This window comes from Heterocephalus glaber, unplaced genomic scaffold (assembly GCF_053883595.1).
Source record: "Heterocephalus glaber isolate CG9 unplaced genomic scaffold, H.glaber_assembly_v1.0 deba00001072, whole genome shotgun sequence".
Taxonomy (NCBI): Eukaryota; Metazoa; Chordata; class Mammalia; order Rodentia; family Bathyergidae; genus Heterocephalus; species Heterocephalus glaber.
The window spans coordinates 886509-901859 of NW_028258189.1; the positions used below are offsets into that span (position 1 = coordinate 886509).

The window sequence follows — 15351 nt, forward strand, 5'->3', positions numbered from 1 at the left end:
AACAGACCAAGCAAGGCAGGGTAGACAGAAGGCAGCAAGTGGGCAGGGGATTTAGCTCAGTGGTGCCGTCGCCTGCCCTGCAAGTGCAAGGTCCCAAGTTCTATCCCCGGTACCAAAAAAAAAAAAGAAAAGAAAAAGAAAAAGACAGCGAGCAACAAGTCCAAGAGACCTTAGCAGCTTCTTTCTGCCCCTTTTATATTCAATCTAGGCTACTGGGCTTTGGGTGGGAAGCCAATCTGTGGACTGATTTATGAATCACACAGCCTTAATCCCAGCCTCACACACTCTAGATCCAGCCACCTCTGAAAAAGCCCCACCTATGATGGCATGCAGCTTTTCGGGGACATCTAGACACGAGCCAGAACAGAATGTTAGGGCTGAAAGGAAGCCCAGAGACCAACTAACACAAGAAAGGCGAACACAGTTACTTTCTATGTGTTGTCCTCGTGAGTTTTGTGGGTCTGAGGGTGGGTAGTGGGGATTAACAAACCCAGGACCTTTGTACTGAGCTACACCCCTGTCCTTTTCATTTTTTATTTTCAGACAGGGTCTTGCTACATGGCTAAATTGCCCAGACTGGGGCTCAAACTCTCGATCCTTCTGCCCCAGCTTCCCTAAGTGCTAATATTACAGCTGTGTGCCACCACAGCGGGCAAACTTTTTATCTTTTGCTTGGTTTTATTTTGTCTAGTTTCAAGATAGGATCTCACTGTGTACCCCTCCTGCCTCAGCCTCCCAAGTGCTAGGATTAATACCTTCTGCAGATGTACTTCCAAATTCCTTGCTTTCCATCTTCACAAATGCCTGGAGCACAAGGGAAATCACTCTGTGGTGTGCCTGTGTTGGGTTTTGTAGATGCCATTTTTCAAGCGCATCTGTTTGCCTCTCCTATATAACCCTTTAAACCCCTGCTGTTTTGTCCTCAAACCAGAGGTTTCCAGCTTCGAAGGATGCAGAGAGAAGCCAGGAGCAGAGATTTTCCAAGAGACTGCGTTCTGATTGTGCCACACCACTTTTGGTCTGCTCAGGGCCCCAAGCATTCTCTTAGATGTAGGGCAGATCTGTATTTTGACTGTAATTTTCTTTATGGCATGTGCCACAAGCACAGAAATGTTGCCAAGCTAAACCAAAGAAGATAAGCATTTGCTAGGACTTGAAATTAAGTTTATTTATGTATAATATTTATTTTCCTATTACTCAGAATTGAGCGCCAGTGTGCTCTACCACTGAGCTACTTCTCTCTCTTTTGAGACAGGGCCCCCCTCGGCTGGCCAGGCTGACTTCAAACTTGCAGTCCTCCTGCCTCACCTTCCAGGCTGCTGGGATTATAGATGTGCACCACCGCACTTGGCTTTCATTTATTTTTGTAGTTGATATGAACATAAAAATTTTACATAGTTATAGGTACTCTGTAATGGTTCAATGAATACATTCATGGCATAATGTTTACATCAGATTAAACGTAAATATTTCCTAACCTCGTTTTTTATGGTGAAAACTTGTGAAGTCTTGTGTTCTAGCGTTTTGAAATGTACAGCACAAGATTGTTATCTGTAGACACCCAGCTGCGCAGTGGCACCCAGTGCTGCCTCCTCCTTCCTACTGCACTGTGACTCAGTGCCCATCAACCAACCTCTCCCAGCTCCTTCTGCCCCCACCCTCCCCAGCCCCTGGGAGCCTCCATTCCATTTTCAGCTTCTGTGAGGTCAGTTCCTTAGGTTTCCACGTATGAGTGAGGCCTCAGTGTTTGTCTTGCTGTGCCTGGCTTTTCACTCAACATGATGACCTCCGTTCCACCTCCTGTGTTGTCACCTTGACAGGATTTCATGCTCCTGTGGCTGAGCAGGATTCCATGGTGTATATGTCTCCCGTGGTCTTGATCCATTCATCAGCTGATGGACCCTCCGGTTGTGTCCGTGTTTCGGCTCCTGTCCACTGTGCTGCTGTGAGCTGGAGGGTGCAGGCATCGCTCTGACATATGTTCTGATTTCATTTCCAGGGTGGGCGTGCTGGGACACATGGTGGTTCTGTTTTTCATTTTTTGAAGACCTTCCATACTGTTTTCCGTAATGTCTACACCAATTACATTCCTACCAATAGTGTGTGGAGGTTCCTTTGTCTCCACGTCTTCCCTACCACTTGCTAGAAGAGAAGCTTATTTTTTTGGTACCTGGGATTGAACTCCAGACCTTGTGCTTGCAAGGCAGGTGGTAGAACCACCTAGCTAAATCCCTGGCCCAAGAGAACCATTTTTGAGGGGCAAAGCTCTAGTAACTGTAAACTAAAATCCCGTTAAGACTGCAAAATGAACTGCAGAATGAGCCAACATGGAGCATGTTAGTTTTTGGCTGCTGTGTAACAAATTAGCACAAACTTAGCAGGTTGGAACAACACATAATTATTATCTCACCATTTCCATGGGTCAGAAGCCTGGGTCCTGCAGTCAGAGGCGTGCTTATTGGAGCTTGGGGATTTCCTCAAGTTCCAGCTGTTGGCAGAAGCCAGCTCCTTGTGGTTGTAAGAGTGAGGTACCCTGCAAGGCACATGATGGCTGCTTACATCTTCAGGGCTGGCTAGAGAAGCTGTCCCTCCCATCTGCTAAGATGCAGTCTCGTTTAGTCAACACGATTATGTCACCTTTGTCACTCTGACAGAATATCTGAGAAAAACCACTTACAGGAGAAAAGGTTTATCTTGGCTCACGATTTCAGCAGTTTCAATCTGTGGCTCTGTTTCTGGGCCCGCGGTGAGGCAGAACATCATGGGGAGGAAAATTGCTCACCGCATGGTGGAGAGGATGGTGCCATCCATATTCAAGGCTGGTCCCCCTCTCAGTTTGCAGTCCCACATGCCAGTCTTGAGAAATATCGGCAAGGACACACCCAGCTTCACTAATCCCTTAGGTGTTTCTCAGTCCAGTCAGACTGACAGTCAAAATTCACCATCATTCACCATGGGAAGGACATCTGGTCAACCTTGCTTTAGCTATAGTCTCTGCAGTAGAAGTGAGTTCCAGGTCCTGCCCACAGGCAAGCAGAGGGGACTATGCAGTGCAGGACTCCCTTCCAGTCCTCCCAGACAAGGTAAAACATGCCCTACCTGGAACAGTGTTCATTCAGCAGTAAAAGTTTGCTGCCCAAGAAGATCCCAAAATGGATGACATGCTCCCCAACCTGTTCACTCTGTGGACCTGCTGGAGCACTGCTCTCTAGCACATGGACAGATGAATTCTGGTGTAACCACGTATGGAAGATCTGTCCCTCATTTGTTCTCTGTGGGCCAAGGTGCTCAGGAGTCTTAACTCACATGGTTGTGAGGAAAACCAGACATGATCTTGGCAGCCTCAGAAGCTGCCCCAGAAGCCCTCTCCAGTCCAACACAGGGGTTCTGTGGTGAAACACAGATGCTGCAGGTACTCTCTTGCTTCCCCTGCTCTGGCCGGCCACCAGGCACCCTAATCTTCTGTAGACAGGACAGCAAGTTGTCATATCTAACTACTTAGCTCCTTGTTTGTGGCCATCTTCCTTTTTGGGTCTGCACAGAGCGACCATCGAGTTTATCATGGAACCGACCAAAGTTTGAGGAGTGAAAGATGCTGCAGTCCCTCCAGGACCCCCACCAGGAACCCCTGGCACTTCCGAAGGGCACTGATGTCACCACTGGCCTCTTTAGTCACCTTCTCTGCCTGCTCAGCATCACTGAGCATGTTTGCAGCTGCATGTTGCTGGGGTCCTTTCGTGCTAGTTCCGAAGTATGTTGTAGAGTTTTGCTGAGTAGACAGTCAGCGGTTTGATTTCACTGTTGCTCTTGAACTGGGTTTCTTAATACAATTTTTACCTTACCTCTCCCTGGTTTATAAATTATGCCAATTCTTTTTTTTAGGAGAAACATTTCATTTAGAGACAGATACAGATATAGATAGCTTTAGGTAGATGAATATAGACATAAAATTATCTTTTTGGGGCTGGGGATTTAGCTCAGTGGTTCTGCCACCTGCCTCACAAGTGCAAGGACCCGAGTTTAATCCCTGGTACCAAAAAAATAAATAAAATTATCTTTTTGGGGCCAGGGATGTAGCTCAGCAGCACAGCACCTGCCTAGCAAGTGCAAGGTTCTGGGTTCGATCTCTGGTACTAAAAAAATAAAATAATCTTTTTTTTCTTTGCAGCCCTGGGATCAAACCCAGGGCCATGTGCATGCTGGCCAAACACTTCACCACTGAGCTACAGCAAAACTGAACATGAATCACATTAATGCTATCATGTGTATTAGAACACGGACATTATTTTCTTCAGTCATGTCAAAAAGAATGCAGAAAAATGCAGGCAAAGTTTCAGTACTCTTTCTGTGATTTCTTCCTAACAGCGGGTGGCTCCTACTTCGTGAAGACCTCATCATCGCGAGGTGGGGCTAAGATGAGCATAACCAGCGACGAGGTGAACTTTCTGGTGTATCGGTATCTCCAGGAATCAGGTAAGAGGCTTGGCTTCCGGTGGGGAGGAAATTCGTCTTCCATGTGCCGTGGGCTATAGAACAAGAAGAGCTAAGCATACACTGAGGATGTTATAGGGAGAGGTAAGATCCTGGGCCATCTCCTTCCTGGGAGCGGATGGGGAAGTACCATCTTCCTTCCTCGGTGTTTCTGTTCAGATGACCTCAGGTGGAATTTAATGTCAGGAGCACTTGTGATAGATGTGGACAAGGACAGAAGCCATTCAGTCTCTTGGCTTTGGCCAAGGTGAGGGCACTTATGGGGAGGGCTACATATTGAACCTCTTCGACCCAGCACTAGAGATGTATAGAAGCTTCAGATTCACTACCCCACCCCTAAATGGGTTCTAGGCCATTTTCTAAAACTTAGGAATGTTTCTGGTTCATTCCAACGCCTTCGGTTGTGACCAAAATAGCTACTTTATAGCAGGCAATTCAGAGGTCAAACCATACGTGATCCCTGCTACAAAGTGGACCTACATTTGTCAACTGGCATCTTTGGGTGGCAAGAACGGGACACGCAAGTGTGCCACACCGCTGGAGGCTTGGTCTGGCCGGGCTTTGTCACGGACTGGGGGATTCTTCCAGTAAGTCACCTGTTTTCTAAAGTAAAACATTTTTAAAGCTTGAAGATATTTAAGACTTACAAAATGCCATTATTGGATTAGGGCCTTGTCACTCCTGTATCACCTTATCTTGATTAATTACCCCTGCACCAACCTGTTAGCCCCGATCGACAGAGGCCTGTACAGAAGTCTGCACGTTAGCTTTCTGTTACTGTGACCCAGTAACTGAGAGTTGGCCTCACAGTTTCAGAGATTTCTGTCTGTGGGCACTGAGTCCCATTGCTTTTGAGCTGGGTGAGGCTGTACATCCTGACAGTAGGGCGTGGCAGAGGAAGCCTCACCTCGCGGTGGTCAGGAAGCTGAGAGAGAAACAGGAAGGGGTGCGATCCCAATCTCCCCTCAGTGACACACTCTCAGTGGCAAAAATTTCCTCCCACAAGGATCCCCTCTTAAAGGATCCACCACCTCCCAGTAGCATCGTGAGCTGGCCACCAAGCCTCCACATGTGGGCCTTGGGAGATGTTTCAGATCCAAATGATACCATGTTCTTCTACTTACAAAACAGTTACCTCCCATGAAACCATCCTAAATTGAAAATACCCTAAGTCAAAACTGCATTTAATACCCCCCAACCTACCAAAGATCACAGCTTAGCCTAGCCTACCTAATGTTTTCGTTTCCGTATGCAGTAGGGTTGCATCCTGATAAACTCATCAAAAGTTGAAAATATGCTAAGTCGAAAATGAACCAAGCGCACCTCACCTATCCCATGTCCTGGTCTGCATCACAGCCCAGAAATGTAGACTTTGAGTATTCACCCACATGATCATGGGGCTCCTGCATCCATCACAAGAGATGATCATGGCACATCGCCCTGGCCCGGAAAAGACCCAGCGGCAGAGCTCAGACTGCAAAGTTGAAAGATTGCAGGTTGAACCACTGTAATTCAGGTGCTATCTTGCTAGGGTTAAGGAGCAACCAGTCCACAGGGACCTGGGTGGGCTTTTTGAAACTCAGCCTAGATAGGTAAGACAGGCAGGCAATGGAGCTAGAGAGGATGGCCCAAACCCTAGTCCTTGATCAAGTTATTTACCCAACCTGGGCCTCGGGCTCCCCTAGAAAGGTGGTTAATGTGGGCAAAAGTGACCAAACAGGTTGGGCATGGAGCACATTATAAATAAATACCATCCTCCTCCCAGCCTGGGACTGCCTGTATTCTTGGGACACCAGCTAGGTTATTCTCTGCTCCCAGCAGCACAAGTTGGGTCACCTTAGATTCTTCTCTGGCTTCTACCAAACCGTAACATAGTCATGCATCATTTAATACCAGAGATACAGTCTGAGAGCCATGTGGCCGGCAGGAATCACTGTGCAAACATAACAGACCCACTGCCCCAGATCTAGGGGTTCAGGTCGGTCCCTCCACGTGGGGTCTTGAAACAGCTGAGCCAGGTGTGCTGCTTCTTTTCTCTAAGTAGGAAGAGTACAGTCTAAAAGAATGATGACCGGACACATAATCCAGTCACAAGGTCGTTTACAGTGGACCCTTGACTTACCAACTCAATTCGTTTCCAAGGGCTGGTTGTAACTCAAGGTAGCCAGTTGCCTTCAAAGTCTCCCTGCTGTATAATTTTAGGCCACACCTTCTTCCAGGCAGATCTCAGTGACCTTAGAGAGAGCCTGGCCCAGGATTTCTCAGTGAACCCCACACAGGAGAGGATGCTGTCCTGTTCCTTCCAGAGCTCCTTAAGGGTTCAGTCTGTATCTGAGATCATCTGGAGCACAAGTGGCTGGCATTTGTGTCATAACTCAAAACTTTGGCCATAAGTTAAAACTAAAATTCCAGTTGCAACCCAAGGTGTTCATGTGTCAGGCTGGTCATAACTCAAGGATCCACAGTATTACCATCACGTGCTGTGTGGTGTACACAACTGTGTGTGCTCCATTTTTAAAAGACCTGCAGGGCAGTAGGTTTGTTTACATCAGTGTCACCACACACACATGGGCTATGCCATCAGGATGGCTGCATCACTAGGCACTGGCACTTGCAGTCCTCCTGCCTCAGCCTCCCGGAGTGCTGGGATCATAGGTGTGCACCACCACAGGGTGGATTTTCATTGCTGTCAGAAGCCAGAGCTTTGTCTGGAGAAAACACTCCGTATGTGGGGTTGATTTGCAACATCTCACAGCTACACTATCCTGGTGGTCTGAAAGAGGGTCCTGGTTAGGAAACAGACTTCATTTAAGCACTGGGTAGCCTTTGAATTGCCAGCTCGAGCCCTGGAAGAGCTTGGTTTCTTGGTCCTGCGTGAGTGGCGGCTTTCTGTCTTTGGAAGGGTCTGCTTGCGCCTGCCTTCTGGGGCCCATCACGCATCACTTTCCGACTGGACGGGTGTGGGCACGCGGTGGCAGAGCGCCTCAGTGCACTTACCTCTTGGAGGCTAGAAGCCGGGCTGGCCTTGTGAATGCCTGTCCGCCTGCAGCGGCTTCTGCAAGCTGGTAGTCCGTATCCTTCATGAAACTCGAGCTGTTTGCTCCAGTGTGTTTCAGAATCTAGCACAGGAAGCCAAAGTCTGTTTCTGTCCTGTGTGAAAAGAAGAAGAATTTGGCACCTGAGTCGCTGTAAGCATAGTAAGTATTTCTTCTGGGGCTTCATCCCTGAGTCCAAATCCTAAAGAAAACACATTCTCTGAGATACACATTTTTAGCATCAAATAATTCATACAAGGTGAAAGGTGCTATGGGTAAAACAGTGGCCCAGAGCCCCAGCCTCAGTGAATTTAGCTGGGAAGATGGCCAGGCCATCGAGAAGGGGTTGGAGAGAAAAACACTTGACAGCCAGAAGGCTCTGTTGAAAGAGGAGAGAGAGTAGGACAGAGTGTGGGGAGCTGCTCCCAGCCTGGGAATTGCTCAGGCCCCGATGGGCAGAGCCTGCGGGGCTGGCAAGCACAGGGCCCTCCATCCTGCTGGCTGCCCCTTGGCGGTAGCACTGAGAGAGGATGGCTGTGGCCTGAACAGATGGCTGAGTGAATGGGTTTGGAGGTTTCTCGTGACAGATGCTGGGTGTCCATGCTACATCCTCCATGCAGGGCTAGCTCTGTCCAGTAGTCCTCGACTTGCCAAGGATTTCTGTGCCGGGAGAATTGTTCTTTTTTTTTTGGTACCGGGGATCGAACTCGGGTCCTTGTGCTTGCGAAGCTGGTGCCAGAACCACTAAGCTAAATCCCCAGCCCCAAGGGAGAATTGTTCTTAAATCGGATTCGTTCGTAAGCCCACAAAGTGAGTCTTACACAGTATACCTGTGAAAGTTCACAACCCAAATATTCGTAAGTCAGATTTACTGTAATCGAGGGACAGAAAGATGGTGTCGTAGGGAGCTGGAGCAGCATCACCATTTTTCCTCCTGAGGAGGGGGGAGGTCTGGGAATTAGGACCAGATGTTGCGCAACCGTGTGATGAGGATGATTCCTATTGGTCGCAGTTGACAGCCTCAGGGGACATGAACATGACCCTTCCTTGGTAGATGGATCTACTCCTCCTCCTCCTCCTCCTCTCCCACTCTCATCTGTTGCATTTTTTTAAGTCAAGGCACACTTTGCATGCAGTAAAGTGCGCCCCTAGTTTAGAGCACAGGTCTGTTTTTCCATATGTAGTCACGTAACCAGCCCCCAGCATAACCAAGACAGAGCAGTTCTGCCACTCCCGAAGCTGTCCTGTGCCCCTTGGAGGTCAGGCCCTCTTCCCTGCTGGCCCGTGGCCGCCACCATCCTGTTTCCTGCCCCTAGCAGTTCGCTTTTGCCAAAGGGGCTTAGAAACAGGATCCCACGGTGTGTGGGTGTGTGGCTGCCAGAATGCGTCCTGCTAGAATGCTGCAGTTGCTCAGGAGCAGTTTGGTTCCATCCCTGGGCAGTTGCTCCTGCTTGAGGGTCATGGGCTGTCTGCAACTCTGCTTTTCCCAGACTCCAAGGTGACTGTGGTTTAGGACAGTGACCCGAGACTTGTAGGCATCACTGGGGACACGTTGTGAAAGCTGGGAATCAGTGGTCGCTGCAAGTCCTGCAAGCGACTTTAGTTCCTCTTTTGTGGTATCATCGGTCTTGAAAGAGGAGGAGAGGAGCTGGGGAGACCTACAGCCAGTAAAGCTTGTACCGCAGGCGCGGCCTAAGTGATTAGCATGCTGTGTGCAGGGCCGGGCCGGGCCATCCAGAGTCTCCAGGTAGTGAAGGAGGCCGTACAAGATGAAGGCAGAGGTGCTGAGCTTCTGCCGCTTTTAGTTACCCACTGGCCCCAGCCTCTAACTCTCTGTCGCAGAAGGGGCACTTGCCAAGCATGTGTGAGGCCCTGATTCTGTCCCCAGCACCACCAAAAAGGGAAAGACAAAAAAAGCACTAAGCGAAAAGTGTGATTTTGACGTCCAGAATCTACAGAGCTTCGTGTGTGTGCAAGAACAAGGTGGCGGTGACCCAAAGGCCACTGAGACATTTTAATTGCTGCAGGTGACAGGCCACATTATGGTCAAGGTCATGATGGGGATGTGCGTTTGCATAGTGGAGCCAAGTAGCAGCCATGCTGGCGTAGAAGTGGATGGCCCTGCAAATGTTCTGGGGCTTTGGGAAGCCAGAGAATAGGGCAGTCACCCAGGAGAAACAGCAGAGGTCGTAGGGATTCTAGCTTGGACATTTACAGTCTTGGGAATAGGACAGACTTGGTGGGCCACATATGCCATGCCCACCTGGCTGGCTCCTCCTCAGTAACTCGACTTTGCACCAGGCACCACAGCCACTGAGAGACTGCATCTTTCCTGGCAGTGGGGAGAATGTGCACGGCTCCTTCCCCATCCAACCCCTTTCCACTACATCGGAATATTTCTGCAGCGCCCGCTATGACCCTGGACACACTTGTATTCCGCCTGAGCCACACAGGCAGATCTGTGCAGGTGTGGGGAATGGCCTCAGCGCAGGGCAGCGGCTAAGGTTTTCAGCACATCCTTAAGAGCAGGGTTTCTGCACCTCGATGCTGGTTGTATCTGGGCTGGATCCTTCTTCATCCTGAGCAGTGGAGTTCAGCAGCCTCTGCCCACTGGTGCCAATGGTATGCTCCCTCCCCTCCTCTGTGACAACTAAAAATGCCGAGTGTCTCCTGGTGATAAAGTCACCACCAGCTAGAAAGCACTGGTTGGGGGGTTTTTCCTCCAGCCGGTGCTGGTGGTGGGTGGGTACTAGCAGGACTGGTTTGCTCACCCTTCATCCCATCTTCTCCTTGGGCTGCCGGACTCCTCGGGGCCAGGGCTTGCTGCAGAGCTCAGATACACGGAAGGCAGTGCCCGTTCTTCATTACCCCTCCCAGGCTTCTCCCTGAGCCAGGGGCGCACCTGCCGAAGGCGTTCTCTGGCAGGCAGTAAATAATTGTCAGCAGATTTTCAGTCGGAATGTTTTTCCCTGGGATCTCAAGAGTAGCTGGGCTCCACTGTGTGTCCTTGGGCTGCGGTTGCTTCATGTGCAAGGCACGTTGCCATGGATTTGGGAAATCATTTAAATGGCTCAGCTCTCTTAAACAAAAGTTCAGGGCTTATTGTTCAGCTGAGTCTCTAAAAATATTTTTTTGACTGCAGTGGCTCTTTTACATTGTTAATGTGTTTCTGTCTAAAAAAAGGCTCTTCCACAGCAGGTGAAGGAAGCCTCCCTTGGAGGTGACACTGGGCCTGTGCTTTAGAAATAAAGAATAAAGGAAAAGATTAACTGCATCAAATAATAAATAAGGCCTGAGTAAAGGCCCACGTTACCAGCACCTTGGATTCATGGACAGCAGTAAGGTCTCGTGTTATAATGTGACCCCATTCAGTGTCAGCTGGAGTGCAATGTTGGGAGACCCCAAGTCCACTCAAGACTAAGTGCTTCCGGGCTGGGACACACAGGACTCAGGAAAAGAGTGCAGATTACAGTCAGCAGCAGGAAAAAGTCCAAGGTGCAAAGGCCATGAGACACCAGACTCAGCTGACAGGTGTCCCTTCCCGGGGGAATAGTGCGTAGGAACTGTGTGTGACACTCGGCGATGTGTGGTGACCCATGTGAAGCGTGGCCAGCCACGGACACTCGCCCAAGCCCGGGCATCCGTGGGGCTGTGAGGGAACCCACAGCAAGCGCTGCCTGTTCAGTTACAATCCCACTCACATTGCTGCTAGTTGTAAGCCGATGCCTCTTGGCTGGACAAGACTGTTTCCATCACTGGTGTTTGGGTTTGATGAGAGCCACTTAGGGTAGCAAAATGTAAGAATCCACACAAGTTGCTCTTTTGCATACCTGGGTGTTCATAACCATACAGCTACCTGGTTCCAGTTCAATTTTGGTGGTTTGATCTTAGTGAAGTTTACTGATTTGTTTGTGAGTGCTAGCCAAGATTCTCCCCTCTCATCTGTTGTGCTTTCGATCTAAAATACTCCCTCAAAGTCTCCCTCATCTGTGTGGAGGCGGAGCCTATTTAGAAGCGGTAGGGGAGGGAACCTGGAATGGTGTAATGCTGTATTCTTGTTCCCCTCCTGTGTCTTCCTGCTTCCTGGCTGCCCTAGGTTGAACAACTTTCCTCCACCACACCCTTCCACCATGCTATTTTGGCCTTGGAGCCCGCTGGCTAGGGACTGAACTACTGGAAACCATGAATCAAATACACCTCTCCTCTTTTAAGTTCCAGCTGTTGGTATTTTGTCCCAGCAATGGGAAAGTAACTAATAGATCATCTCTTTCATGAATTCTTTTATATCTGTCAGAACAGAAACGTCCCCCATTTCCACTAAGTCCATAAAAAACTACATTTTTAAATGAAAACTAGGTAAATCTTGCATATAAGCCTGGGCCATTCTTCTGGTTGTTTATTTGTTAGAAGGGGGAAACAATTCGAATAAAAATCAGTTAAGTGTTTCTAATTACACTGGTTTAAATATGTAGCAAAACATCTTCCATTTGTTTTAACACTCAAAAAAGGTTAGATTCTGTTAAAGATGCATGTACGAGTCTTAAATTATCCCTTCCTACTTTAAAAGTCAGCAGTGGGCCAGGCATGGTGGTGCATGCCAGTACTCTTGGAGCTGAGGCAGGAGGACGGGATAAGATTGAGGCCAGCCTGGGCTACATAGCAAGACTCTGTCTCAAAATTTAAGAAAAAAAATGTCAGTGATGATGTACAGAAATCCAACATAGTTCATGTTTCCTGTTTTAGGTGGAATAAAAGAACTACTTAGCAAAGTGCCTGTTGACGAAGCTCCTTCACCATCCCACTTCAGGCCTGCCTGCTCTGAAACCCTAATGTGACCTTAAAGCTGTCCAGCCTTGACGTAGTTTACTCCCTGCCAAATTCCATTGCCCTTCCTCCTCCCCAGACGAGTTACCAAACAGGGCATCGGGACTGTCAGACACGACTTTGTCCCTTTCCTGAGGTCCCGTCCCAGGGTGGTGTCCTTTGCTTTCCCTCCCACCTCGATACCTGGTCAGTGTCCTGCTCTGCTGCTGTCCCCATTCTAAGTGCCCATCCCAGCCTGTCACTGCTCCCCATCTCCATTCTCTGCACCGACTCCCATGCTAATACCTTGGGTGGCCGTTCCCTCCGGGTTCCTTACTATGGTCTCACACTAACTGTCGCTGCTGTTCCTCTATGGCCACGGCTTACCTCCAAGGGGAAGCTGCTTCTGCTCTCGTATCCTGACAGTTTGTCTCAGTCACAGGACACGACAGACTTGGGTGACTTACACACGACAGAGATGACTTTCTCACAGTTCCAGAGGCCGGAAGTCCAGGATAAAACAGGGTGGTGATAGATGTGGTGCCTGGTGAGAACCCACTTCCTGAGTCATAGATGGCGCCTTCTCGCTGTGTCCTCACACGGTGGAAGGGCGGGAGCTCTCTGGGGTCTGTGATGAGGGCGCGGATCCCATCCATGAGGCTCCACCCTCGGGACCTCAGCACCTCTCAGAGCACCACCTCCTGACACCACCACTTTTAAGGCGAGGGTTTCAACATAGGGATTTGGAAGCGTGGGGACCCATTCAGTCCACAGAACTAATATAAAAATGCAGCTTGTGTTCAAACATTTCTTTCCATAGTGCTTTTTCCACTGCACCATCTTCCAGGCCCTTACCCCTCCCTGTCGACTGGGCACCTCCTGCCCCATCACCGCTGTGGTACAGTCCCAGGAGATCGCCGCTATTGAGCACTTTCTGTATGCCAGCTGTGATTCTGACAAATGAAGCTATTTTTTCCTACCAGTTCCAAGGAGGTAGAAATAGCTTCACCCCTGATGGATGAGAAAACAAGGTACTGAGAGAGTCTGACTTGCTGCCAGGGAGTACGGTGCTACCTTTCAGAACAGGCCATCTGGCTCCAGATCTTCCTCATTCATTCCTTCTTTGTTTTAATTGACAACTAAAATCATGTATTTATGCTGTGAAATCTGTTGTTTCAAAATATGTATGCATACCTCTTTGGAGCTAATTAACAGATGCATTACCTCGCACACTTACCATTTTCCATGGTGAGAACAGTTAAGCACTATGAGCAGTTTTCAAGATGCAGGAAATTGTTCTTGACTGTGGTTGCCACAGTGTACAGGAGAGCTCTTGGTCTTATTTCTCCTGTATAAATGAACTTCTGCATCATTTGACCAGCAGCCCCTGGGAGCCACCATTCTGCCCTCTGTTCGTTTAGATTTCCCATAGAAATACATTCATGCAGTAGCTGTCTTTCTGTGCCTGGCTTATTTCAGTTAACACAGTATCCTCCAGCTTTGTCTGTGTTGCAAATGTCAGAATGCCCTTCTGTGAAAGGTGACTGGGATTCCGTTCCACACATAGGGCCACATTATCTTTATCCATTCATCTGGTGGACGCATCAGTTGGTCCCCTCTCTTGGCCACTGTGACAAGTTATCGATATACAGATCTCCTCTCCATGTGGTGGAATTGCTGAGGCGTGATAGTCCTGTTAGTTTTTTGAGGAGTTTCCTTCTGCACTCTATAATGCCCACACCAGTTCACACTCCTGTGGGCAGTATAGAAGGGTTCCCTTACCACCACTTGCCATCTTTAAACTTTCTGATGGTAACCTTTCCAACCCATGTGAGGCAATAGCTTGTTGTGGTTTTAATTTGCATTTCTCTAATGCAGAGTGGTGTTGGGCATTTTTCATATACCTGCTGGCAGAATCTTCCTCTTTTAAGTAACTTTTCATGATTCTTCAGTGCAGTGAAGTTGTTGATTTATTTTCTGACATTAAACCTTGTGTTCCTGGAATCAACTCCACTTGGCTGGGACATTTTGTTCTCTTGATATACTGCTGAATTTGGTTCGCTAGTGCCATGTCTGCTATATTTGCATTTACCTTACTGAGGAAAAGCCAGGCTGGTATGTTCCTTTTGGAGTCCTCTTGTCCAGTATGGTATCGGAGTGACGCTGGCCTCAGAAAACAAGTTGGGCTTCCAAAAACCGCTTTCCTAAGAATTTAGCCCCATGGTCCCAGCTCTGGTCTCTCTGAGAATAGGCACCTTTCTGTAGAGGGCCAGAGAGTAATATTTTAGTCTGAGTGTCAACCATTCACCTCTATCTTTGTAGAACAAAAGCAGCCATTGAAAATAAGTAAACCCGTGAGAGCAGATGTACCCCAATAAAACTTTATTTACAAAAACAGGAAAGGGGCCAGGTTTGTCTGGCAGGATGTAGTTGAGTAATCCCTGCCCTAGCAGACCCCAGGGTTTCCTCACTCTTGCGCCTAGCAGAGTGCCTGTAGCGAGTATTCTGTACCTGCTCCCCATTGAAAATATCTGTATCCCTCCCACTGTCTGAATTCCTATTTTTCAACCTCTGTTCTTCACTGTTGTTTGAATTTTTACCATATTTGCATACACCTGGAGTATTTCATGCATATTTATTAACACTTTTCCTTAAATTGATGTAATTTTTTAAAAACATACCAGTAGACATTGGTACGCTAGTTCTGTTAAGTTTCTGTTCATCTGCATAACGCACATGAAAACAACTACTAAATTTTCAAATGTTTGTCCTTGTGCTACTTTGAATAGTTCAGAGTACCCTGGAAGGAATGAGTGCTGCCTGATAGTTCTTGGTGTCCGGGCGTGTGGCGCTTGTCTCTCTTTTCAGCTGCTCAGCTAGCTCTTGATAGGTCGCCTGTTGAGTGGTGGCACTACCCTTGGTGCTAGGCTTAGAGGACAGATGAGGGGAGTCTAATTTTTTCCTCCCTGCCTGGGGAGGATCTTGGATATTTAGAGTTGTCTGTCACCAAAGCTAGTAAGTG

The 15351-nt window shown here is 48.4% G+C and overlaps 1 protein-coding gene across 4 annotated transcripts in view; it reads left to right on the forward strand.

Annotated features, from left to right (window-relative positions):
* The window catches only part of Tbl1x (transducin beta like 1 X-linked), a 210516-nt gene that overhangs the window by 151991 nt on the left and 43174 nt on the right, over positions 1–15351 (forward strand). For all 4 annotated transcript variants that reach the window (XM_004867357.4, XM_013066478.3, XM_087209899.1 and 1 more), the window contains one exon: positions 4366–4473. In XM_004867357.4, the coding sequence (XP_004867414.2) occupies positions 4416–4473 (58 nt within the window). In that variant the 5' untranslated portion in view covers positions 4366–4415. Of the gene's footprint in view, positions 1–4365; positions 4474–15351 lie in introns of those variants that run through there.